At 46.3% G+C, this 26325-nt stretch overlaps 1 protein-coding gene across 1 annotated transcript in view; it reads right to left on the bottom strand.

Annotated features, from left to right (window-relative positions):
* GRHL3 (grainyhead like transcription factor 3) overlaps positions 1 to 25962 on the bottom strand; it is a 29720-nt gene extending 3758 nt beyond the window's left edge. Inside the window, exons 1-15 of the mRNA XM_076357162.1 lie at positions 25891 to 25962; positions 14653 to 14839; positions 13887 to 13948; positions 11930 to 12266; positions 11549 to 11628; positions 9536 to 9689; positions 8613 to 8724; positions 7773 to 7867; positions 5907 to 6065; positions 5252 to 5330; positions 4716 to 4849; positions 3793 to 3827; positions 2983 to 3071; positions 2754 to 2839; positions 1535 to 1599 (exon numbers count right to left, since the gene is read on the bottom strand). Of these exons, the coding sequence (XP_076213277.1) occupies positions 1535 to 1599; positions 2754 to 2839; positions 2983 to 3071; positions 3793 to 3827; positions 4716 to 4849; positions 5252 to 5330; positions 5907 to 6065; positions 7773 to 7867; positions 8613 to 8724; positions 9536 to 9689; positions 11549 to 11628; positions 11930 to 12266; positions 13887 to 13948; positions 14653 to 14839; positions 25891 to 25907 (1691 nt within the window). The 5' untranslated portion in view covers positions 25908 to 25962. The remainder of the gene's footprint in view (positions 1 to 1534; positions 1600 to 2753; positions 2840 to 2982; positions 3072 to 3792; positions 3828 to 4715; positions 4850 to 5251; positions 5331 to 5906; positions 6066 to 7772; positions 7868 to 8612; positions 8725 to 9535; positions 9690 to 11548; positions 11629 to 11929; positions 12267 to 13886; positions 13949 to 14652; positions 14840 to 25890) is intronic.
* Positions 25963 to 26325: the final 363 nt, after the last annotated feature.

The following is a 26325-nucleotide window of genomic DNA, read 5'->3' as shown; positions in this document are numbered from 1 at the left end:
TCTTAAAATGAGGACCATATCTAAAACCCCTCCTAAATGGGGAAAGGGTGCTCAGTTGTAGATTTGGAGGTGAGGGGGTCGTAACAGCTTCCCAGCTCAGTGACACCACATCACAGCACGGAGGAGAAACCCACTGCCTCTCCCCCTCCCACCTTGCAGCTGCCTCCAAGCCTCACTTCAGCTCTGCTCTCCTAGAAGCAAACAGGCTAAGTCCCGTGGGCATCAAGTTACGGCGACACCAAATGAGTTGGAAGATCCCATCCAAGGAGCTTTAGGACTTTCTCATCTCGCTCTCACCAGAAAGCAAAGGCAGAAGCAGAGCTTTGGACTAACCCAAGGACTCTGTTCCCTTGTTTTGTTACGCGGAGGACCTCTTTGGGGGGCCGTGCTAGTGAGAACAGCAGGGCTGCGTAACGCGGGACCTGTCATCAGCCTTGCTTTTCTGCCCATCTCTCCCCATGCTCAAACTCTGGACCAGGGCCAGCAACAACAATGAGTTCATCTCCCAGGCAGTCACTGCTGCTTGCAAAGCCTGATTGTATCTCGCTCGCTCTGCAAGAAGGGCTCTGGATTTAGCTTTATGAAAATAAGCTTGGGAGTTTATGAGTCGTTCCCTTTCCATCAGCTGAAGGGAGAACTCGCCGCCAGAGATGGGGACAACCCTGAGGGAGTTCTTAGTCCAGAAAACATTTCTGAAAGTAGCGCTTGGCTCCACATCAAGACCACTGCCCTCCACGGAAGACTCAGCGGCTGGTCCTCAGCTCACGCAAACTAGCACCGTTCCCTCTCAGCCATGGGGGAGATCCACATGGATCGGTCACTAATAAACACCACATTGAAATCACTTGAGAAGCCATTTCATGTTTACTGCAAACCCCACCTGTCACCCCCCGTAGAGCTATGCCTGTCTCCCCGCAGCGCCTGACACGTGCCTCAAGTGGGACCCGCATTTCTGTACTGGGGCTGCACAAGAGCCACCAGTGCCCAGAAGGGTCTGATCCATCACCTCCCACAGCGAGTGTGAAGTTTCCTGTTGACCTCCCTGGCCCGGGGCTGGGATGGCGAAGCTGGGAACAGACACTCCTCTTTCAGATCTCCCCCCTTCTCCACCGGGGCTGCCCATGCTCTTATTTAGCCGGTACAGTCTCTTTCTGAGCCAGGGACATTTAGGCACTTGGTTTGGAGAAGCAAACATTTATACCTCTCTGATGGCAGTAAGATAAGTTCTCCATAACCTCCGGCTTTTAGACTGAGACACAAAGGATCATCCATTAAACCACCCAAACAATTCCTCCTTCATCCAACTTCCTTTTCTTGGGAGACTTTACACTCCAAACAAATATAATACAAACAAGCGTTATCCCAAATCTTTAAAGCCCAGAAAGATCTGAGTTTTATATGCTCCAAATAGCACAGGCTCACATGGCTTTACTTTTTATTATCTCGTTAAAACGCTATTTCAGCCTATGGCAGGGTACCAAAGAGAATGGGGTTTTAGAGGCATGGCATAAAAGCAGATGAGAGATTAGCTTACCCTCTTTTGCATTTTTTGTAGACTTTATAAATGCTTTCTTCAGGAAGCCCATATTTTTCTGAAATCTGTGAGAGAAAACATGGCAATTCTTTGTACTTGTAAAATGAAATTCCTATGATAAAAATCGAAGATAACACTGAGCCAGGGGTATTCAGCAGCAAAGGATTCCCCCTCCCTTTTACTCAAGAAAAAAGGGCCGAAGCAATGATCTGAACAGGACAATCTGAACATGTCTGTGTCTTGCAGTGGGCAGATGGGCAGGCTGCAGCTTGGCCTTGGTTCTCTTTCTGCCGGCTACTGCCAGGCCAGGAACCTGGGGGAAATAATCTTCATTTTCTTTCTCTCATTCCCTGGCCTGTTTGGGGCTTGATGCTTCAACCGGCTGGGCACAGAGAGCGCTGAGCTTTTCCTTTGCTGATGCATCCAAAGGTGAGAGAAACTATGGAAAGTGTTTGACTGTGTCTGCTGTGGATGCATCTGACTGCAGCTTTTGCTTAGGTTTTAGCTGATCTGCAAAGCTTTCCGGCAGACCTCTCCTAGGCAAGTACAGCTACGGTCTTAGGATGACAGGAGTTTTGTAGCTTTTTCACAAGCATTTTCAGTAGAGGTTTTTGACTCTTTGTGGTGAGGGATGGGGGAGGGAGAAGATGGCAAAGAATCTTCTATGCTGACATTTTTCAAACTATTTTTAAAAGTTTGTAAAACCAACAGAGCTTAAAGTGCAGCCATAAAGCCACCCCAAATCTGGGAGGTTTATTGTTTGTTTCCTTCCCAGCAATCTCCAAAGAGAGGTGGGTTATCGGAGATGCTGCTGATAATCGTCACAGAAATATGTCTGTCTGCTCCTCAAACACAACACAGGGAATTCCAGCATGAGGCCAGAATGGGCTTCAGATTGCACATCTACAGCCTTAGGAATGGAAAGGGTGTTTTACAATAGAAAATATGAATGTGTTGTCACAAGAGGAGACTTATATTCTGATCTGAACAAAACCTCTTCCCATAACGTGTGTTATTCCCCGCTGCAGCACTAACACCACAGCCCATGCCAGGAGCTATGGGTAGAATTCACCTGCTACTCACAATTTCCATTTCTATTCTCAAGAGAAAGCAGACATGAGATACAAGCAGTCTTATGTCCAGCTTGCTATATACCAAGTACCATTGCCCTTTTATCTGCAGTTTGTTCGTGTGCCACAGTTTTTTTGATAACACTTACAGCTGTTCTGAGGCCCTGGAGATCTGGTGTCTTCAACATGAGAGCATCAAACACTTCCTCTGACTCCCTCCGCACGTACAACAAGACTGAAAGAGAGAAAGCACAGCACTGAATCAGGGCTCTCTACAGCATTTCTCAGAGCGACGTGGCCTCATGTAATTCAGGATCCAAGGTTACTTGAATCAAACGAAACACTACATTCAGGAAGAGTTCCCATCCCAGGGGTTACCTCTCTGAGGATCTTCTTCCTTGGTTTGCTTTGGAGGTATTGGGTCAAACTCATCTGTGAATGAGGCACCACTCCGTTTTAAGGGCAGCCTAAGCAAAAGGGATACAATACTCTCAAGAGGACAGAACAATAGCAGCGAACAAAACAATTCCAGCAATTGAACTTTTGACTGAACAACCAATTACTCCAACAAACATCCAGCAATTAAATATCGGTTTTGTAATTACGGCAGCAGAGTGTCTGCCAGAGTTGCAACTTCCTGCCTAACGCATACGGGGACACCAGTGAGCGCAGGCAGTGGTTTTGATATCACACCATAAACAAAAGCCCTTTGCACTTTCACGTCACTGTTTCTCTATTGGTATCACTAGACAGTGGATCAAGCCTAGGGTAAATACTGGTTCTCCCCACTCTAGACACATTACAAGTGTGATTTCTACTTCATTCCAGTTTATTTTACAGCAGTTTCTGCCTCTGGTTACTTGAACCCTTCAGTGGTGGTTCTGTGATCTTTTTTTCCCCCTCTTTCAAACATTGTCTCAATAAGAACAGCAGGACAGTCATGGACCAGACTCCCGTTGGAGTGGCTCGCTGATAGGGAAAGAAACGTATCTGTGTTTCTGCATCCCTTGAGTCTATTCTAGGCCAAAGTTTAACACATATTTTGGCACTCAAGGGCATCAGGGAGACACTGTGCTGTGTTATTTTGCACCTGTAGACACATACTGCCTATGGATATCAAACAACCATGACATACCCAAAGAAACAGAGCAGCTGATGGATGGGAAATACAAACTGCTGCATCCTTACCTGTTTGCAGAGTTGGGAACAGCAGGAGGGAGCACCTTGAAATGGAAAGGAAACATCGATCTTTTAGTTTGCACAGTATCATTGTGTGCCAATGAAGCTGGGGGGAAAGGCAACGTGGGCACATTTTAAGCATGATTTCCCTCCTCCCAGTCCATCAGTTTTCCTACGCAATTAAACCCAAACATCCGTATGTGTTTCTTAGATTAAATGAAACCTGATGTAAAGAACCTGTCTAGATTCTCCTCCTCTGCCTGGAAGAGGCCTGAACACATATCTAGCTAGACCCAAAAGCAGGTCAAATCTCATAACCTGCTTGGGATCAAGGACCAAGTTTCTCAGCGAGTTCTTTGGTTGTAAACCAGATTCTTCTAGTCCCCGGTTTTGATGCTGATGCATCAGTGCAGCAGCCACTGCAATAGGATGGTACAGTATTGTCACAGATGGCTTTTTCCCCCCTTTTTGACAAACTGAGACAGTTGTTTCTTGAGGGAATACTGATGAGCTCTGAAGGACGCTGGGTCTAGGTTTCCTCAGGTTCAGGGGAATAGAGAAGGGCAGAGGACAAGTGAGAGATGTCCCACACGTGCAGGGACTGATATGGTCGCATTTTTCTATAGTTCACTTTCTGCCGATATTTTTGCTAGCACTCCAGTCCTCTGTGGAAGCTGCAGATGATACCTGTAAACCACAGGAATATCTGGCTGGAAGGAACCTGGAAAGGTTATCTTGCCCATCGCTGTTGCATGACTATCTAGGCCACTCCTGTCAGCTACGTCTTCAAGTTCACCACATTTCCACAGAAGAATTGTGGTTTGGTTTTGTTTTTTTACATAACACAAGTCATGGCTGGGGACTGATCGGTTTGGAAATGATGGGGGTGACAGATGAGGGCAACAGGTTGGTTGTTTTTTGAAAGGACTTACCGTGCCACACCTCTGCAGGTTTGAAAAATGGACGTTGGGGATAAACAGGACTGGCTGGGTTTCGAGGTCAGTCTCTGGCCTCAGGAACGTGATTTCATTCCCTCTGAAGCCAGAGAGCAAACAGCCTTTCAGACCTACAGATGGAAAGTCCAGTTCATCTCAGTTCAGATGGCAGTTTAAGAGGCAACTACATGCAGAGAGGGGAAAGCGCCTGCCCAAGGTCTCCCAACAGAAATATTAGAAAAAAGACGAGACCCTGCGGAACCAGGTCTTCTGGGCTTGCCCAGCGCTGTCTCCCCTAGGGAAGGCTCCCTGCCAAGACCCCAAGACAATTCAGAAAGGTTGGTTACTATTAATGAAGGGCTTTGAGAGCCTTGGTAGGAGGCCAGACAAGGACCTGCCTGACAAGCTATTTCTGAATGGTGCTGATTTCATCAGGCTTGGAAATACCCAGGGCCAGATCTTGTGGAAGTTAACGGACAAGCCTACATGGATTTCAACACGCTTTGGATCAGGTAACAAACACTAGCACTGACCATTGTTATTGGAGTCCAGGCATTTTCCTTTCCTTCTGAACTGCTTCCTTTCATCATCTCGCATTTTCCTCTCTGCTCCCTGTGGGGACGATAAGGCAAAAATTAGGACATTGACAGTTCTAACATTGGCAAGAGAGGGTTTACTGGCCATCTCTGGGAGGTAAGCACATTAAGGTAAAGGCAGCCTTTATTAAAAAACGCTCACCTCAGAGACCCTCTACAGGCCATCCAGAACTTTCTGATACTTATAAATTTAAAAACAAAAACAAAATTTGCTTTCAGAAATGAAAAATGCAGACAAAAATAGCTGTGAGAAGTTTTTCCATGGGAAGATATCTGAGGCTGGGAAAGAAGGATTCTCATCTCTTCTGCTATTTAATAAACTCTATTTTTGACAAGTTTTTATGAGGCACAATCCCATGTAGATCTGACATAGGGAAAACTTTCTAATGACTGTTCTACAAAGGCCTCAGCAGTGCAGACACATCCCCGCTTTCCTGTCTCACTCAGCTGAGGGGGCTAACCATCTCGATTCCTCAGCCCTGACCTCTCGGCTGTTCTAGGCTCTCACAACCTTTCTGTTTTCCCTCCTGGAGTCACTGGCCACCAGTTTAAAATTCCTCTTGGACAACCTGGTGGAAAAGCAATGTTCTACCTTATCGCAGAATATCTTGATCTGGCAGACGGCGCGGTGCACCAGCTGGCTGGTTCCATTGCCATAGTCATAAGTGTCTATCTGGAGGTTGAGCGGGACACCTTTCACTCCTTTCTGGGAGGAGAAGTCAGTGCTCAGGCAATTCACCCCAATAAATACCTGCAAATAGGAACAGAGATTGATGCAGCTTGTTGGTGCTGAAAACATTATTCTCAAACAGCAATAAGAACAGCGGGTAGGAACAAAAGCGGCTCCCGAGACATCCTTCCAACCCTCCCAGCGTCAGCCGAGCATGTGAGCTGTTGTCACATGAGCGTGAGCATGTGACCCGAGCGTAACTACTGGTCCTTCCTAGCCACAGTCTCCCCCGACACCTCTTGCAGCTCTCCATCTCTCTACTAACACTTAGGCTATCCACTCCCATCGGCTCAGGCAAGCTGCAGACGCGATGCAGTCTGCCTGGGGAAATTCTTGCTGGTATTTCTGATCTTTCATTTGAACAAGGGACCCTCAGACAGCAATGCCCTGGAGGAAGGGAGGAGGGCTAGACTACAGCTTCAGGAATTACAAATCATTGCTGCTAGTTAAATAAATATTCATCACACACTGGTCTCCTTTATCCTACTCCTCCTGCTTTAGGATGGCGTCACCTCCAGTGGGAACTTTTGAAGAAACGCTGAGCGCAGACATAATCCACATTGTATCTCCAAATTACCAACTCATTTGTGTGACCTTGAAATTTCCCCTGGACTCTGGGGACAGATTCACAGCTGGCGAAGCTCCCACAGCTCCCTCAGCAGGGCTTTGGGCTGAGGATTTCAGCCCTGAAACCTAACGTCAGATCTAGTCAGTACCTATATATAGAAAAGAAAGCCACTTAACTGTGGTGTGAAGTTTAATTGCAAGAAGAGAAGTAACAGGTGCTACAGACGACCCAAATACCTGACCCCTCCTGTCGCGGCTCCCAGCCCTCGCAGCTCTCTGAAGTCTCACCTTTACCTGCCCCAGGCCAGTGCATGTACAGAGTTTCTGCTAAGAGTTAAATCCAGTTTTGCTGAGGTGCCCCTGAGGGCTTGCCACATACCTGACATATTTCCATTTCTGACAACTTTGCCTTGAAGACATTTGTTGACCTCTTGGGTTGTAAAAGACCAAGGTCGCCTTTGGGCTAAAAGAATCCCAAAGCAAACCAGAGTTTTCCCAAGCTACCAGCTTCAGAGAGATGGGGCATTTATGCTTTTCTTTTTTTCTTAGTTACTTCATCTTTTTTTATATGCTCCTTTCAATCCACACGAGGTACAAAGTGTTAACGAGAGACTCTGAAGAGATGCAGAAGAGACAGCAGAGCTGCAAAGATGTTGATACAAGCTTTATAGATTTTAAGGTCAAAAGGGATCTTGTGACCTGCCTGGCTCCCTTCCATATCACACAAGCCACAGAAGGGTGGTCAGTCATTTCTGCACCAAAATGCTGCCTTGAAAGGAGGGTCTTTGTTCCCTAAGCTGTGGTTTATTTAAATAGGCTTCACCTACATGCGAGTAGAGCCCTGATCTAGGCTGCCTGCTGCAAAAGGCTTTCTTAGGAGTTATCCATCAGCACTAAAAAAACATCTCTGAGCCAGTCTCAGGTGTGCCCAGAGTGTTTATTAGCTAATGGCAATGCTTAAACACACAGAGAAGCATGGTGTCCTTCCTCACTGTCCTGGCAGACAAACACTACCTGGGGCCACTGGAATGGAATTGTTTGGATTTGAAACTCTGTCTTTCAGCTGAGAAGTGGGGGGAGCGTGCCTGGGCCATCAGAAAGGAGGGTACAGTTTTGCTGTGGACCAAGGCTTCCCATATCCCTTCCACAAGCAGTTTGTACCTTTGCTTCTTCGTGGATGTTCCACACGAAGGACAGTGCATTGTAGGCTAACTCCTCGATGTTCTGCACTGTGTTGAAGTTTTCTTTACAGTCAGCTGAAATGCAATAGAGAAGCAGTTTATACTCTGGCTGCAGAACTGGTTACATTCCCGAGGCTTTTCACTCCCCAAAAGCCTGCCTCTCACTGAGTCCAAGGCTAAAAGAAGACTTGTAATATAACAGAGGCCATCCTTGATACCACTGGATAAACCTTAGCGTGCATATGTAAGGGATAGGCCAGAAATGACTCAAAGATATTGGCTGGTGACTGCTATTTGAGTAGTGGTGTTATGCAAAGTCAATGTAGATTGCTTCTAAATTTAAACAACCGCGTGTCTTGCTTTAAGCCGCAAGGTGCTCAGTGAGGTGCTCAGCTGAATGGACAAAACCTTTGTCTGGCCCAGGACAACACACTGTAAAGCCTGTGTGGTGGCAGTGGAGAAGGACAAGCAGTACCAAAGCCTTTTCTAGCCCAGATTCCTAGACTCCAAGAGGCCATAGGTCACATCTGTAAGAGCCAAAATAGTTTAGCAGTTTCTGTCTCTCTGACTGAGGCTCTTCTTTGATGTATCTTGGGCTTCTAGCGCATGTCCTTACACTTGGCAAACACCATCTTAAACCCGCAAGAGCTCCTCAGCCAGAAAGGATCTGAAGCCAGCAGATCAGCCTGCTCCTCCCTGCTTTCCCCCAGGCCAGATTCTGAAGCTTCAACTGTGTTATTGTGTATTGGAAATGCAGTAAAATGGTGCTAGAAGTTATCAACCCCACCCAGCCATCGCAATCAGACAGCCCCACTCATACCAACGTCAATGACCCTCTGCTTGGCCGTGGGCTGGCGGGAATGCCAGTGCTTCCAGAACTTGAGCTGCTCCGTCGGGATCTTTTCGTTGTCAAAAACAATCATCACAACACTCTGTAACACAGCGAGGATATCCCCTATTAGTATACACAGCAGGCTAATGCTTGGTGCCCTCATTGCCGTTTCCAGCCAGTGCATCCACTGGCCAAGGGCAGCCTCATGTCATTGTTAATGTTTTATTGCTGGGGAAACTGAGGCATGCAAGGGAAGGGACTTGAACACGGTCATGCGGTCAGGCAGCAACAGAGCCAGGAGCAAAACTGAGATGCCCTGTATGCCCCCTAATTGCACTGCCCATGAGTTCCCACTGACTCCAAGGCATACAAGGATCCTGCGTTGGAGGAATGTTAGCAGTGCTGTAGCAAGTATGAGGCTGGGACAGCCTAAAAGGTCTTTTTCTAGACATTCTCAGTTTCAGGAATCCTGTAAGTCTTGAGATATCCGAAGTCTAGCCCCTAAATACAGCTCAGGATTGGAGGACCAGGTTTCTTTGCTGAGAATTCAAGCTCAGCTTAGTCTCAGGGGTGGCTCTGAGGCCTGGCCACACATCTCGGGAGCAAGACGGGGAACGTCTCTCTAGCTCAGAAGTCTTCCCATCAGGGCCCCCAGCCAGCCATCAGCTAGGGAGGCCTTTTGTGCATCCCTGACCTTACTGTGAAAGGTTTCAACTGCCAGGTAACATGAAGGCTGTTGCTGTGCATCAGAGGATTAGCTTGCTATGAGTGAATCCATCCCATTCATCGCTTTAAGCCAACATGAGCCACAAAGCCATTACTCTTCATGTTCAGCTCTGTTCCCAGGCCAGTACAATTGCTGGATGTCTGATTACAGCATGTGTCAGCAAAATTGTCAGCTTGTCTCTTACCTTCACTTTATTTGAGGACAAGTGTAAACATTTGCTGTCTCCAGCTGTCCGCAGTGTGATGGGGTAGAACTGTCCTTTGTTGAGGTAGGCCATGGGAGAGTCCCCAGATTTGATGTGAATGGCTTTGGGTGACCCCAGAGTGTATTCAAAGTCACTTGTATGGAACAAAGAGAGAATGATTAATAAGCACACGCTGCTATTTCACCCCAAAAGCAAAACAAGAGACATGCAGGTCTCCATCCCTACAGGTTACAGACACCGTACACCCAGGAGTCTCTGCCCTATTCCCCATCTCACACGCCCCTACAGTTGTGATCGAGCACCTCCCAGCACAGCACATACTGATTGTCCTCAACACCCTAGGGAGCAGCAGTTCTCGGATATCCTCATTTTACCCTTTGATTTTGGCTTTAAAAACCCTGTACATTATTGTAACCAGTGTTTTTCTGTGGATGGCTACAGAACCATTGCACAATCAAAAGCCTAAACCAGAACAAACAAAAATAGGTACCTGTGATGAGACTTTTAAAACATGCTAAACTCAGATTCCTGTCTCCAAATTCACACCCAAAAATGGCTGACCCAGGAAAACTATGTCCTAATGGGTCCTATAGAAACAGGAGGACCTGCAGGACACTGACATCTGCTTGTTTATCCAGGTGCTTAAAAATGGACTTAGAAGCCCAGCTTGTTGAACTCTCAGTCTGGTGGGCAGCAACTTTAGTCTTTACAGGAAAGATTTGTAGTGTTACACACAGGAAGGTGTCACTGCTGACAAGCAAATTTAAAAGAAGAGCCTGATTTTCAAGAAGCCCTGCTCTTGGGCATTCACCAGCACCTATGAGCATTCAAACCATGAGGCTATAGCTCAAGCTATTTTCTTCTGTGAGGAATCTGTGCAAGCCACCACCTGTACATAAGCCTTCACACAGACCCTTCAAGTGCCCTGCAGTTGAAGATCGTCGTATTCCTATTTAGTCACCAACCCATCTCTTTTTCCTGCTCCACCTCCTCTGTGATGCCATCTCTGAAGATAGGCTTGGCAACTCCTCTTATCTAGAGCCAGGAGAGCCAGAGAGCTTTAGTGCACAAATAAACAGCAAACAGAAAGCCTCTCGCTCACGAACACGAGCTGCTGTCTGTGTGAAAATCCCCACGTCTGACAGCTGAGTCACAGAGTCAGGTGACTCAGGAGGCAAATAAAAAGTGGGAGGTGGAATAATGTTTGATGCGGTATCTAGAGCAGGAAAGTGCTGCCTGAGAGAAGGGTAGAAAGGAGGAAGAAATCTCTCTCATGTTTTAGGAATGAGAGGCAGTGGCACCTTCTAAAATCAAGGTTGACTAACAGTGCTAAACCCAAAGTGAGAACCTAAACCTTAGATTAGGAGGAGGCTGCTTATCACCCTCATCAACTGTCATCCTCATTTTCTCTGGCATTTACCCCATTCCAAGTAGCTTGTGGAAAGATAGTGCAGCCACCTGGATCTATCTGTAGCACAGGAACCAAGCAGTGCTCCCTTGGAAGGGGCTGTAACACACAGCAAACCCTCACACGGAAGACCTCAGTGCCACATCTCCCCTTGCGCAGGTCAAGGTGCTGATGAGATGCGACCAGAGCAGTGGAAGCAGTCGGCACTGGATTTACACCAGTTTGGCCAACAGAATACAGTCTGAACTACACACCTCTCAAGCTAAAAACACGAACTGGCACAACTCCGTCTAGTAACTTGAATTTAAGATTGGGTTTGACCCCTTTTCGGCAAAACATTTCAAACCCTAATCCCTACTTCCTACTACAAACACTAAAATTCATCACTGCTTTGTGTCTAAAAAGCCATGGAACAGCAACTTGCTCCTAAGACACCGGGGGGACACAACTTGTCTCTGCAAAAGCATGAGATCGGTAAGTTTGCAATGGTCACTGTCAAGACTGGCATTGGGGCGAGGAAAGGGATGCAGTCTTTCCCCAGGAAAGGGACACTGGAAACCCAGAGACCATGGATTGGCAGTTACCTCTTAACACCGTCCGTAGCATAACTCTCAGGGCAAGGTGGCTCTGGCTGGGGTTTGAGGATATCACTGAAGAGTAGCGACTGTAGACAAGTGAAAACAAGACAGTCAAAAGTAGAATCTTTCATTGCTTTGTCCATCCACCTTCTCCCAGACATTATAACAGAGGCCACAGATAAAACATGGACCCTCATTTCAAAGCCTTATCCTACTTCCAAAAACAATGTAAAAACCCCAACAATTCAACGGGAATGGCATCAAGCTTCTAATGCAAAAGCAAAGCTCCCACTGGACTCCAGCATGAGCAAACCCCAAACTAGAGACAGCCTCATGCAGTACCCCCTGGGCTGCACTGCCAGCATGCAACCCACTAACGGCTCTGACCTCCTGGGGATCCTCTTTGAAAGTGCTGTCTGGCTGCCACCTCTGCTGTGGTGGGGCTACGGGGATGGTCTCGAAGAGGGAGTTCAATGAGCTGTTGTCGTATACATCCCCTGGCGGGACCATGTAGTTGTCTGGGGTGGCATCCAGCTTGCTAGTGCCTGGTGGAAGCATGGCTGGCTTGTGAGGAGTAGGGACGCCTTCAAGACTTAAGCCGTTCTTCTTCTGTGGCTCACAATATTCTTGGGTCATGGAAACATTTTCAGACAAGAGCTTCATGAGATGGGCTGAGCCATCAAAGGATGCAATCTCTGGGTCGTACTCCATTCCGTGGCAGTGCCTGGTGGAGAAAGGGTCCTGTCTCAAACCAGGGCAGAGGGTGGACAACCCCAGCAAGCTGTCACAGCGAGAAGCAAGTGCCTTGATGTGCTGCTGGGAAGCAAACTGCACAGTCTAGCTGCCAGGTGACCTTGAATCAGCTGTGTACATCTCCTGCTTGATATGGGAGATCTGACAGGCCCATGGGTGATCTCCACCCACACACACACCTCTCAGTGCAATCAGCAAGAGCCAGAGGTGCTCAGCAGACAAGGGATGATCACACGGAATCAGAGAATACGGTTTAGACATGGTTTGGGGCTGCAGATCCAGGGCCTACATCCATTATTTCTTTATTTATGCTATTAAACACTCAGAGCAGCAGGGACAATAAGAAAGATAACTGCTATGTGGTCTTTCCATCTTAGTCTTTTTAAGGCTCATTGACATTGAAAGTTGATTTTTTTTAAATGCCTTTTTTTTTTTTTTTTTTTTTAGGAAAGCTGATTCTTGTACAAATTCACAAACTCCAAGAGCTTAGGAAGCAAAACTCCCAGACAACATGAGATCAGTGAAAAATTGACAGGGCTGCAGTACTGGAAGTGAGGTGTATGGCCCAGACTTCAGAGCAGAAAAGACTAAGTATAGGAGCTATCAATTGATAAAGAACTGTACAAAAATGCACTCCTCTCACACACGGAAACCATCCCTTTGTGCAGCATCCCAAGAACTGGTCCCTTCTGCAGCGGTGACTCTGTGACCCTGCCGACTCTGCAGCCCTAGCTGAGCTGGGAAAAGGTGGCTTATTGCCCCTGTTACCATGCTCAGAAAACAAACCAACCCCCACACTAGCAACCTGCACACCTCTTGGCAGCATGAGCTACCCCCAAGGGAAGTAAAGCTGAATGAGTAGCTCCCACCCACTCTGCTTCGAGAGCTTCACCTTCAGGTATGTGCTGAAATTTCGGTAGTTAATAAAAAAAACACCACTGTCCAGAATGCAGTGGTCTTTCAGAGAGGAGAAAACAGTTTAACTCAGCTTACTTATGAAGAAGGAATGAAGTATCGTTCAAGAGACTTATTCTGTCAAGTAGTTAAAAACAGACAACCAGAAAAGGTTGCCAAAGTACACAGCATCCAGGAAGGGGAACTGAACTCATAGTGGCAAATGAGCCATTAATTTAATAGTTAATTATCTGAAAACCTCAAAGGACAAATGGGAGTCACTGGAAGAGAATCCTGGGAGACTGGAAGCAAGTGGAACAGAAATCCTTATCAGCCTAGTGAGTGGAAGAGGACTTGGTCATTCCCTTCTTGCTGCCAATGCTTAATCCCTTTCCCCTTTCCAGCTGTCACAAAGTAGGAAATAAAGACAAATTCTTCACTTGCTGCAAATCAGTGCAACTCCTCTGAACACAGCTAGACAGATCCTCAGTTGTGTAAATGGGTGTAGCTCAATTTATACCTGCTTGGGATCTAGCCTAAAGAATTTTAATATATGTCTCAGGGTTAATAACCTCCACTGTTGTTGGTAATAACACTGTGCTTTGATGTCTATTTTATGCAAGCTAAGAGACCCATCATGCATGCAAGCAGCTGCAGGAGAATTAGACAGCTATAGAGAGCAAAAAATGAAGCTAACCTCTTTCCTAGTTCATTGCGTCCCATCATACCAGATGGAAGAATCCTCTTCTCCTTTGGGACCTAAAACAAGGCAGAACAAAGAGTTTGTTTATTGTTAGATTTTATTAATGGAAAACAGAGGCAAAATTAGCCTCGTCTGTGTAGCAAGTGAAGTCTCACAGATAAAACACTGGGTGAATAATAAACACCGGGTGAGGTGTTAAGACCTGGGCTCTCTTTCTGGTTCTGCCGTGGATTCCCAAGGTAACCTTAGGCAAGCCACATCATTTTGTTCTGGGAAGGACTTTCAAAAGCACCCAAGTGAATGGGAACATCAGTCCTATTGGTTTCAATTAGGGCTAAATCATATCCACATTTCTTAAAGCCCCATCCTGCAGCAACACTGGAAAAATAAAGACGCTAGGGTCTGCAAGGCACCTAGCTACTCCAGCTCCATGTCTCTCAAAGCATTCCCGTTTCTTATATGAAAGCTGTCGGGTAAAAAAACCCACCAGGCTGAGACTCAAGACACCCAGGTTCAGTTTTCCAGCCTGTTCTGGGTTCCCTCTACAGTATAATGGTATTTTGTGCCTCGGTTTACCATCTGTGCACTGGGGAGAATAGTGGCACTCTATGCCTGGGGGTGTGATGAGGTTCATTGCATAAACAACATGGAGAGCTCAGGAGATGGGTACCCTCCTAAGGTGGCTGAGCACTTATTTTACCTTCACGCTTCTCCTCTGGGACAAACTCCCCCAAGACACCCAGCTCCAATGGGAACGTACCATGTAGTAGTCATAGAGGAGGCTCAGGGCAGCCACGCTGTCATCATCTCCATTCACCCTCATCATAGCTTTGGTGGCTGCAGTCAAGGGGTTCTCCAGGTAGGTTTTCCAGGCTTCATCTTCATTGGTATAGGGGAATTTCTGGAAGTTCATGGTGTCATTCTTCATCAGACGCACAGATCTAAAACTGAGCCAGACAGAGGAAATGGAATGAAAGATAGTAATTTTCCACAGCAATTTCCATGCCGCCCAGCTGAACACATGAAGGGCTTCCCAAAGGCACTGCTGGAATGGAGAAGGGATGCTTTCCTGGTTCTTAACTCCCAGAGTCTTTGGGATTACCAATTCTTCTGCCTGTAGCTATGTACAAAATTAGGCCAGAGCCTCTCTGGTGGGGCCATGCGGAGTGGCAGGCGTACCCCTGTTTCCCTCCTCCTGCCCCAGGGATGCCAAACACCACGACATCGTCTGCAACTGCCCCTTCCTCAGCAAGCACATGCTACCAGCCAGCCACATCATGCACCGCCAAGGTGGGATGCTGGTCAGTAACTTGAATGCAACGTGATCGGGAGACTTTGTAAAACTTTTCCTTGAATTTGGAACTAAAGGCCAGTGCAGCCCACAAAATGTAAGTGATCACTCAGTGTTCAGAGAACTTGACTTACCCAGATGAAACCAAACCCCGTCATTTTTCTTTGCTGTAGTTCATGGGTTTTAAATTTAGTTCCAACCTAACTTATTTTTTTTCAGTCGTTTGTATATGATTTTACTTAGAGGGAAGTAGACAGGCAGATCACAACACCCTCCCTTCCACTAAAAAATTCCTGACAAAGGTGAGGCTCATGGGACTACGTGAGCTGAGAAGCAACATACCAAAATAATGCCCTGCCTGTCCTCTCTTCTGGCACTTTCTCCAGGTCTCTCCATCTTATGTTAATAAACTGTCAGACACTTAATTACCCAAACATTGGTCATCTTTCCTTTTCCTCCAGCAAATCCTACTAGCAGCCAGCACAGAAGCGCCTCCACGCACTCCCTGGGTGCTCCGTGCTGCAGGTTCACCCCGCTCAGAGGAGAGGATGAATCAGTGGCCATACTCCTGTCACGTCCTTCAGCCACGTGTATATGGTGTCACCACAACAGCTCATATTATTCATCATAAAAAACAAGCTTTGTGGACAAAAATTACTTTTTCATGAAAATGGAAACTTCCTGAAGGGCAGACCAGTTTTTATTAGCGGAAGAAGTTAAAAAAAATTGTAAGAAGAAAGATTTCTTTAAATCTCCAAAGTTGCCAAGAGCAGAACTTTTTCAATTGCTGATTTTTTTATGGAAAGGCGAAGAATATCTACAGGAATTTAGGTAATGAATGCTACATTTTAATGGCATTTTTATAAGGAATATGTTGTTTCCATTAAGCTACTCTCCATATGTTTATATGGAGTCTAGCCCATAAGTCCTGGGCTAGACTTTTAAGTGAATCATTTGGAGAACAGTAATTGCTCTTGAAAGGAATCTGGCATCTCTGAAACTCCCAATTATTGCTAACCACGACAGATACTGCCAGCCCGTTTGGTGTGAGCTGCCCACGCTGACAGGGTGAAAAACCAGGTGCTCAGCGGATGCTCCTGGGTTGGAAACTGGAAGGTTGTGGAGGTGGACCTTGGACGGGGTGAAAGATGCTGGTCCATCCTCCCTGGCAGCTCAACTAAGACGGCTTTGCTCCTGCACGTGCACCGATCTCTCACACTGCCATGTCTCCAGCAGGGAATACACATATAAACCGTGCATGGATAGTTTTGGTGATGCTCCCGGATCAAACTCAAGAGCCCTCCTTGGCTGAGCAGAGTGGCAGCCCTGTAATGGTACACAGTCTCTCCCAGAGCAGCACAAGGGCCATCAAGGGCTGCCTCTGCTGTCCTTGTCACCTTTTTATTAAAGAATATGTTGCTTCCACAGAGAGTCCCTCCACATCCGAGCAGCACAGCAGAGAAGCTGGTAACAGCTCTGCTAATGACCTGAGGCACCCACTGGTTTCTACGCTCACATGGCGGCAGGCGCCTGAGCTCAGGTTGGTACAGAGAGCAGCTGCTTCCATATCATGGTTCTGGCCACCGCCAGCTCCCATCACACGCTGGTATAACAGAGATGCTAAGCTTGCTCCTCTTCTCCCTCACACATCGGGATGATGCACTAACACCAGTTTCACCCCGCGCATGAAACTTCACCAGGTGTTTTGCGAGTTTCGTTGTCTTTAGCGTTTCTCACGCAGCCCTCCCTCCCCTTCAGTGCCGCTGCTGTCTCCAAGGCGAGCAATCGGCATGACTCAGATTTCACTGCTGTCGACTTGGCGATGGGCTGTTCAGTCCTGTCTGGACAGGAATCCTCACCCGTTCTCAATCCGATCTTCTCAAGGAAGAATAGGCAGCAACAGAGCTTGCTTTCAGGGTGAGACTCAGCTCCTATCACTTGTAATCAACATAGATAAACACACCATGGTAAGATGTAGCAACAAAGCATTCAGGAGCTTAAAAAAGCACAGATATTACAAGTAAAAATGCTTTGGAGCTTTCTTCTCCCTCACCCAAGCCCTCAGCTGAAGCACTCCTTCTTGTATGACTCTGTTCTGCCTCCCTGCCTCATCACTTCGGCGCAGCGCAACCACTGTATGCATGAGCGGCTGATGTTTTAGCATTTTATCACCTGGTCTGCAATCTGTAGGCAGAGGGAAGTTGAGGGGGGGCTTGAGATCTCAACCTCTTGCAGCTGTGTCCAGTTTATGAAGAACATAAGTTTGTATTGGTCCCAGTGAGCTTACACTGATTCACCCAGGTGAAGACTTGGACAAAGGTGGCACAATGGGGATCGCACATTTATTCCACCTTGTTTCTTTTCCAGAGTTTGTATGATCCCTAATAGTCATTAAAATATATTTGAGTGGAGCCAGGTGAACCGCCTCAGATAAAACTCTGCAGCTAGGACAGCTCTGCAGATGAGATGTAATGCAGATTTCATCCCATCTTACTTTTCCAGAGAGGTCTGCTCTGCTCTGACCCTATTCCAGATCAACAGGGCTAACCAATATCTGAAGAAAGAGGGTGATTTGAGGAGATAAGCAGATATGATGACATGTTTAGAGGCACCTTTTTGACATCAGATGCATTTCAGTTCATGCAGCTACAGCATACTGTCATGTCAGTTTGCTTCTACAGCCTACTTTCAACTCAGCATTAGCAATCTCTGTGAAGTAGAGATGCAGGAAAGAGGCATCCAAATCCGGATCCAAACACCCGTGAACTTTACTTTCATCACTCCCTGTGATGCCCTTTCCATGTGGCTACGCCATGTTTGTCCACTGCAAACTGTCTGCTCTCTGTTTGGCAAAACAAACTTTCCTTTCACAGGCAGTCGCCTTGGTGCAGTGGCTCAGAACAAAGTGAGGATCGGTTAGTGAAACACAAACACGTGGGACCAGCGGCCTCCCTTCTTGTGTGCACAGACTCACCCCGCTGGAGCCTCAGGGTCATGTGCAAAGCAGTGCATGATTTTGGGTAGGGAGCAGTCTATTTGTTTCCAAACAGTTTAGAATTTGACACAAGGTGATACCAGCCCCCTTTCCCCGCTCCATCCCACCCAATCTCTGTTTCCCCTATTTATCTGCCAAGTCTACCATAACAGTGGCCTCCTGATTATGAATAAACACTCAGGGCTATGCTGAAACAGGATAATATGCCCAAAGGGTCTATCTAGGTGGAGAGATCAGCCAAGCAGGAAAGAAACGCTTGTATTCCTTTTGCCTTTTGTTGGGTTTCTGTGGGTGGTTTTGCTGGCCTTTAAGCTTTGTGTTGCTTGTCTTTGCTCTCTCCCCTATAACTGATTAGGCCTCCAACCTAAATATTAGCCATGCCAGATGCTGATGGCTACAGAGAAACATCACATTGTCAAAGGAGCAGAGAATCCATGGCAACCAGCAGCAGGAATTCAAAGCCACAGAATAAAGACCCCGGCCCACAGGACTTCAGAGATACCCGAGGCAGTTCATGCGGGGGCTTTCATTAGCTCTGGCTTTGTGCACTGCACTCACCTCCCTATTGAAATAACCCTGACATTCCCCAAGAGCCTCTTATCAGTAATATGGGGAAGGATCAACGCTACACTCGAGAGAGCAGGACCGATGAAGAGCAGCATTTACCATGACTGCTTTCTGGGGTAGAGATTTTAGCCTGTAAACCAGGCCCCCTTGCCAAGGAAGAACAGCATCCCACAAAGCGGCCTCATTACTAAATCCAAACTTCTCAGCTAAATTCTGATTTTACCCTATCTTTGCAAGTTTAATAAATAAGCACATCTGAAGACAATGTGACAGTACAGCCACCAGTAAGAATACTGCCACAGGCCCATTCACACAGTCAGGCCAAAATCCAGACAGAGGCAGAACCAGGGAAAAAAAAAAAAAACAACACAAAAAGAAACATAACAAACACATGGATTAATGATGAAAAACATTGCCTAGATGCCAAGTACAATACAGTGTCGATCCACAGGCATCAAAAGTGTAGGAGACCACTAATCTCGTGGACCCTGACCTGCACTGCCTACAGGATTGAAGTATTTTCTCTGGCAGCTGGATAACAATGTGGTCTCCGTCACTGGATTTCTTCAGGGGCATTTCAGCAGCACGATCAGCCTCAGGGTAGTGCAGTATGTTAACTTAGCACAACAGCTAGATGTTTCCTAGCCATCCCTCAGCTCTGTTTCACCCACAAAGATAGCACATGAGCCTCTCTTTTTACTGGAAGCACGTGGCCTGTGTGGCACATGCATGAGACAGGCTAACCCCAAGTCCTGGTTTCAGCTGGGATAGAGTTAATTTTCTTCCCAGTAGCTGGTACAGTGCTGTGTTTTGGATTTAGTATGAGAATAATGTTGATAACACACCAATGTTTTAGTTGTTGCTGAGCAGTGCTTACACTAGTCAAGGACTTTTCAGCTTCCCATGCCCTGCCAGCGAGAAGCTGGGAGGGGGCACAGCCAGGACAGCTGACCCAAACCGGCCAAAGGGATATTCCATACCATACGACGTCATGCTCAGTATAGAAACTGGGGGGAGTTGGCCCAGGCACGGCAACCACTGCTCGGGAACTGGCTGGGCATCGGTCAGCAGGTGGTGAGCAACTGCATTGTGCATCGCTTATTTTGTATATTCTTTTATCATTATTATTATTTTCCCTTCCTTTTCTGTCCTATTAAACTGTCTTTATCTCAACCCATGAATTTTACTTTTTTTTTCCCCTATTCTCTCCCCCATCCTGCTGCCGGAGGGGGAGTGAGCGAACGGCTGTGTGGTGTTTAGCTGCCTGCCAGGTTAAACCACAACACCCCATCGCACTCAACCAGAGACCCTGCACAGATGCACACAACAGGGCATCCACCTGCATTTAATAAGTGCAGAGCAGAAATGTGCAGTGGCTGGGATGGAAAGAAAAGGGGCCATCGTGAGCATCTTTGAGAAATGGCTCCTGTTTCCCAAAAGGGCGCTGAAAGTCCTCAGCGTCGATGCAAGCCAGTGGTGCTCAGCACCACCCAGGAAGATGGGTTAGCCGTGCAGCTGGCTCCGGCCATACAGCGGGGAAGGTGTGGTGCGTCCCGGCAGGTGGGATGGAGGAGGGTGGGGACCGGGGTGATGCACGTTGTGCTGACACTTGGGGAGACAGAACCCTGCCAAGCTCTTTGACTGAATCCCCCACCCCAAATCTCCCGCGGAGCTGAAACCAGTTGGAAGGGTTTGCAGGCTGAATCCAAAGCGTCGTGGAGCCAGACAAACCTTCCAGGGGCAGGCGCTACCTGGGTAATATGCAGGGAACTCGCCTGTCTTTTGGCTCTCTTGGGTTACTTACAGCTCTTTAGGGCCCACAAACCCAAGATCCGAGCTCAGTATTCTTCCATTTTTACACCAGCCTAATTCCCCACTTTTGAAGCCATTTATTATCACAGGAGGAGAAACTGAGGCATGGGGATTGACATTAAAATGACTTATCTGAGGCTGTTCAGTGAAGATTAGAGAACAGAACCAGACCTGAACCTCTGCTATAAACCTCACCAGCATTGGACTGGTTCCTGCCTTTCTAGCCTGCAGGGCTCCCTGAAACGATTCAGTGTTGAGTGACAATTCAGTGTTGAGTGACGTTTGGGGGACACCAGCTGGTATTGCATTTTACCTGATAACATCATCCTTGAGGTATCCACCCACACAATCACATTTCACAAATGATTCGTGCTTTAGTGCCTTCCCTGCCTAACAAAACAAATTACAGCACAGAATTAGTTTGCAGTTCAGGAATTATGGCCGATTTTTTCCAGAAGCAGTTTATGATGTCGGATGCTTCAGTTTTGAGGTGTCCTGATTTTCAGGGTGATCTGCCTCCAAAGGGAGGACACAAAAACCAGGCCCTGAACAGTGCCTCTGACTGAACATCTGCTACCACCTGGCACTTCTGAAATATTGGTCTAAACTTCAGCCTCTTTCTTATTTTCATTGTAGACAGATAAGGACACCTTATGTATACATGTATTCATGAACACAAACCTTCATCTCCACCAACACATAACACACACACACGCACACTGCATTGAAGCTCCCAGTCCTTCAAACACCGTAAGAAAGGTTACACATGATGAGAAGAGCTTCATAACTCCAAGAGTTTAGGTGCTTTCAGCTATCTTTTTTTGTTTTCAGTGCTTATGGATTCCCCCCCCCAGCTTCCACATCCAAAACCCTAGCTACTTGCTATTTTATTTTTTAATTCTCATATATTCACCGACTCCAAGAGCTGTGGCTTTTAAGTGAAAAAAAAAAAAATTCACAGTTTTACAAGACTTGGATTAAAAAAAACCCACAATGGGAGCAATAAAGGGATATGCAATCTTTTGCGACAAAGTTTGTTTCTTTTTTACTGCTCTTCAGGTAATCTGGTTTTAATCTAATAATGATTATTATGGGTTATTTGTACTGTAGCAGGGCCCAGAGGCCCTGACTGAGAACAGAGCCCAGTTTTACTCAAGTTTCTATACTTCCCTCATCACATCCTATCAGAGGATCCTGCAGTAACACACTAAATGATGTTACATATTTCTGTGTGAACCCCAGCACTCATTTAAGAAAGTAGTAAGAGCAGAGATTAGTATTAACCTCACGGGAGGTTTGCCACTTTGGAGTTATGCATTGAGTCTCAGGCTTCCTACGTGCTCTGAGAGCCAACTGGACAGTTCAGTCCTCCCATTTTAGGCTGGGATGTGCTAATAATCTCTTCCTATTGCCTGGAAATTCAGTCAGCTAACAAACTTGGCACCTGGGTTTAAGCTGGCTGAAGGTGGGTGAGGTGAATCCTCCAGTGAGTTGCCCAAGAGGATACATGAAGCGTGTGTGAGGGCAGGACACTTGACACAAGCCTCATGCGATGCAGCTTGCTCCCCTGCCCTATCAGACTATCCTTGCCCAATGTCTGGCAGCAGCTGTACCTTCTTCAGCTGCACTGTGGACTATCTGCAGACCTGGTGAGATACAGCCAGGGTTGGCTCTCCCCTTTTGTTTTCCTCTTTCTTCCCATCCTGGAGGGACTTTTCAGGCTGGCCAGGTCTCAGCTGCCCAGATCTCCTATAATGTGCTTGGCTGAGGTACTCTGTATGTACACTCTAACGTATTCTGATTCAGAGTAGCCTGTGAACACGTCCCCCAAGGTCAGGCGAGTCTTTTGCTTTGCTGTTTAATAAAAAAAAAAAATAGCATAATGTGTTCCAAACAATGTTTTTGCCAAACAAATATGATTCATCCCGTTCTAGGTATAACCCTATTAAACAACGCACTTCTGGAGAGCAAGCATCACAGCTCAGACAGCAAAGACAGAACGATGCAAAGAAACAAAAACTTGACACAGCAGGTGGCTGGCACCCGGGAACCAAGCACCTTGGTAAATGACGCCTGCTCTTTTCCTCTGAACACTTGTGGTTATGAACACTCTGGGGACAAGGACCGGTTTTGGATCAGAGCTACCCGCACCCATACCATAATCACAGCTACCAGCCAGAACAACATAACACCTAAAGGAATAACAAAAACCAAGCCATCACATTTTCTTATCTTCCAAGCCTTTGAAACTTGGGTATTAGCAATGGAGTCCCAGCTGGAATACAATCGCATGCTATATAACCAATTCTACTGATTAACGTATTTTTCAGCTGTTGACTTTATCATCCTTGAGCACACACTATTCCAGGATCCGAGGCACAGCCTCCCTGCCAATCGGCTGAACTGAAGCGCTTGCAGGTGCAATGCAAGTGCAAGTGCATTTTCGGATGAATACTTAACAATGATCAACAATTTAAACACCAGACCGAACAAAGCAGGAGTAGATCCTCATCAGTGTAACTGTCTTTATTCTACAAATTTCACCGGAATTATACCGATGTACCAATCGGTTGAAAATGTGACCCAAAGCATCAAAGCAGAGATACTATGTAAATGTTGATTTATCTCTGCTTTGAGTCTAGAGTTTATTCAGAGGGCTTTTACTCCTTTGTTGTGAATTGCATAGCAGTTATTTGATTGTTGTTTCTTTAATTTACAAATCTCTCTTTCTCTTTACATAACTTAAAAAAAATAAAACCCATGTCTCCCTTGAAAGCATACCTTGCTTCAGCATGGTTATCCCTTGTGTGCTTTACTGCCAGGATTTTATAAAAGGGCTTTAACTTTTCATTCACCAGGAGCATAACTCAAGTTTTAATAACACACCTTATGCATGACAAAAATTTGCTTCTGGCGATCATGGTTTCGACCACAAAACCACAACTGGGAGTAACTCCTGGTTAACTCTTTCAAGCCCACGCATTGCAGAGTTAGACATAAGTTCAATTTAGAAGACTATGGAAATTATCAGTTAGAATATTTTATAATAGACAAAACATCTCATGCTCTCATGCCACGCTAGTCTCTTCCCAGTCCTTTCTGTGAAATTAAAGTGGCAAAGGGAGAGATGAGATTATTCTCCTTGTCATTTTGGGTGGCAGCATCAGTCCATGGGGATATCACAGCTCCCTTAAAAGCAGCCTACATCTGGGTACATGTTCACAGCTCAGATCCATCCTCCCTGTGCTCAGCTTGTCGCGGGGGTTCTATAAAGAACAATGGCTGTGCGAGACACACAGACACGCACTGCTGCCCTTATCAGATCCTCTAAGTACTGCTCCTGAGAGCCCTTTCCTTCCACTGATATCTACAAAGCTACACCCTGTATGACTTTGGCCTGGGTGATTAACCAGAGGTTAACAGCTACCGCGACAGCCCCATTGCTCAGATGTTGGGCTTTAGCAGCTCTTCACAAGGTTCCTCCTCCGCGGTGACACCTTTTCCCCTCACAGTAAACCCAAAAGCTGTCTGGACGTTTCAGCTATGCCTTTGGTACCACCAAGTTCCCAGCTCCCTTATCTCCTATCACTGCTCCCTGTCAGCCCCTGGGGAGCTTTCGGGTGAGGTACTCCAGGCCCATTGTGCTCCTAAACGGTTTCTCCAGGCGAGCTGGCAGTGCCTGCCCCTGCCCCTCTGACAAGGCATCAGCAGGCTGCAGTTGTTACACCCCGCCGCCTGCACTCCCGAGATAATTTTTCTTCCCCCAGCTGCGGGCTAGTGAACTAAAAGTGAAATTTTCACGGAGATCTGCAAAGGTGTCCTCAGGTTCAATCTGTAGGAAAACGTTGCACTGAGCCTTTTACCCCCGGAGGTAACCAAACACAGCCCCGTACTGAGGTCTGTCCTAAAGACCGAGAGCAGACAGCAACCTCTGCATTTTTATCGGTCTTTGGAGTTGAGATCTGAATCACAAAAGGGATGCTGCTCCCATCAATACCCCCTTTCTCATGTGAAAGGCACAGGGGTTAACAGCCCGTTAGTAAGAGAAGAGTCAAGCAACCATGTAATTCATCAGGTAACATAATGCCCCAGTCCATAATTAGTAATACATCAATCTAATTCTGCAATGCACTGTGCAGTACACACACAAACACTCTGTAGCATTTTGAGAGTAAACCACATGGCCTGACTCTTAAGTTTAAAAAGCATCAAGTATAAATTACCCGAAGAGCTCAGAAAGGGAAAATTTAAGTCACTGATTCTTAATCGATCCAAGCATACAGATCCCAGTATTTACATAAAATAATAATTAGTGCTGCACCTTTTCAGGGTTCTTAATTATTAAGAGATTAGCTGTCACAATGCCTCTGTCACACTCGCAAACACATACAACTATGTGTTTTCCTTTCAAAATACACCTTCTGAAGCACCATATCTGTACACAGATGTAGATATGGACATGTATTTCTTGATGTAGTTTATTATACACATTTATTTCATATACTTAGATAGTTTTTTAAGACTGGATTGACAGCAGCATCCACTGCCATTGTTCAATATTCCTCCAGCCTTTACTACACCATGTCATACCAATGACATTTGTTTGCTTTTATTCCAGAGGTGCAAGGCATGGTATGCTGTGCAAATCCATACCGTCAGTATCCAAAGTGCAAAATATTTTGAAGGACTTAAGATTAGAAGCAAGAGTTATACAGGATCAACAAAATGTTAAGCGCTTTTTCTTGGTTTTAAAAAAAATATAATCAATCATCTTAATTACTTGATAGAATCATAATGTGAATCCATTTACTAAAAAAAAAAAAAACCAAACAAAAAACACAACAAAAACCAGCACACAACAACCCCCGCCCCCCCCAAAAATAGAAACTCATCCAAAATTGGTAAATAATTTGGAAGGTATTTTCTAAGAAAAAAAAAAAACAAACCCAAGCCACAGAATCACTGTAGCCTATGTTAACTTTTGTTGGATAGAGGCAGAACAGACTTGCCTCTAGACGGAAACCCTATGTGTCAAATTTTAGTCGGGGGGGAGGAGGAGGGTGGAGAAAAAAAAAAGGATCCTGATTTTAAACAACTTTTGAGTAATACCAATAAGAAGTGATTCCTCCTAAGAGCAGCGACAGGTTACTGAGGAACAGAAAGTTTGAAAAACGCTCCCATCCCATTCTTTTACTTCCACTTGCAAACAGCTGGCCGGGTGGATTACCCCAAGGAGTCTAATTCATTCAGACCCAAAGCACTTAAACAAGGCTCAGAAGAAACACTCAGCCTTTAGAGAGAGGAGTGGGTAAATAGAAAAAAACTCTACTTACTCAAGTTCATTAGACATACTTCCCCACGTTTCCAAATCTTTGCAGGCAGTAAATTCTGATGACTTCTCTCTTCTAGTACCTGCTAAAGACAGACATTGCCTGTGAAGTGGTTGATTTATGTTGAGGTTTTCGCGTACAGGTATTTTGCTGACAGGTCGGTTGGCAGGGCGGCGGGGATTGGCTGCCGGCACAGGTGCCGTGGGACAGGTACACCCAGACAGGTGCAGCCCGTAACCCTCTGCCTGCCGGCCCCGGGAGGATGGAGGAGAGGGAGGGCGGGTGGGGAAGGAGGGAAAAGCCCTTGGGGGAAAAAAGATAGGGTGAAGGAGTGGAATCGGTTATTCATCTCTGGGATAATTAGTTTCAGTTTGGGGGATGTGTTCCATACACTGCGATGCCAAATAGCTGTCATTTTTCTGAATCTGGGGGCTGATT

Source organism: Aptenodytes patagonicus, chromosome 21 (assembly GCF_965638725.1).
Source record: "Aptenodytes patagonicus chromosome 21, bAptPat1.pri.cur, whole genome shotgun sequence".
Classification (NCBI taxonomy): Eukaryota; Metazoa; Chordata; class Aves; order Sphenisciformes; family Spheniscidae; genus Aptenodytes; species Aptenodytes patagonicus.
This window is presented reverse-complemented; position numbering and strand designations above follow the sequence as displayed.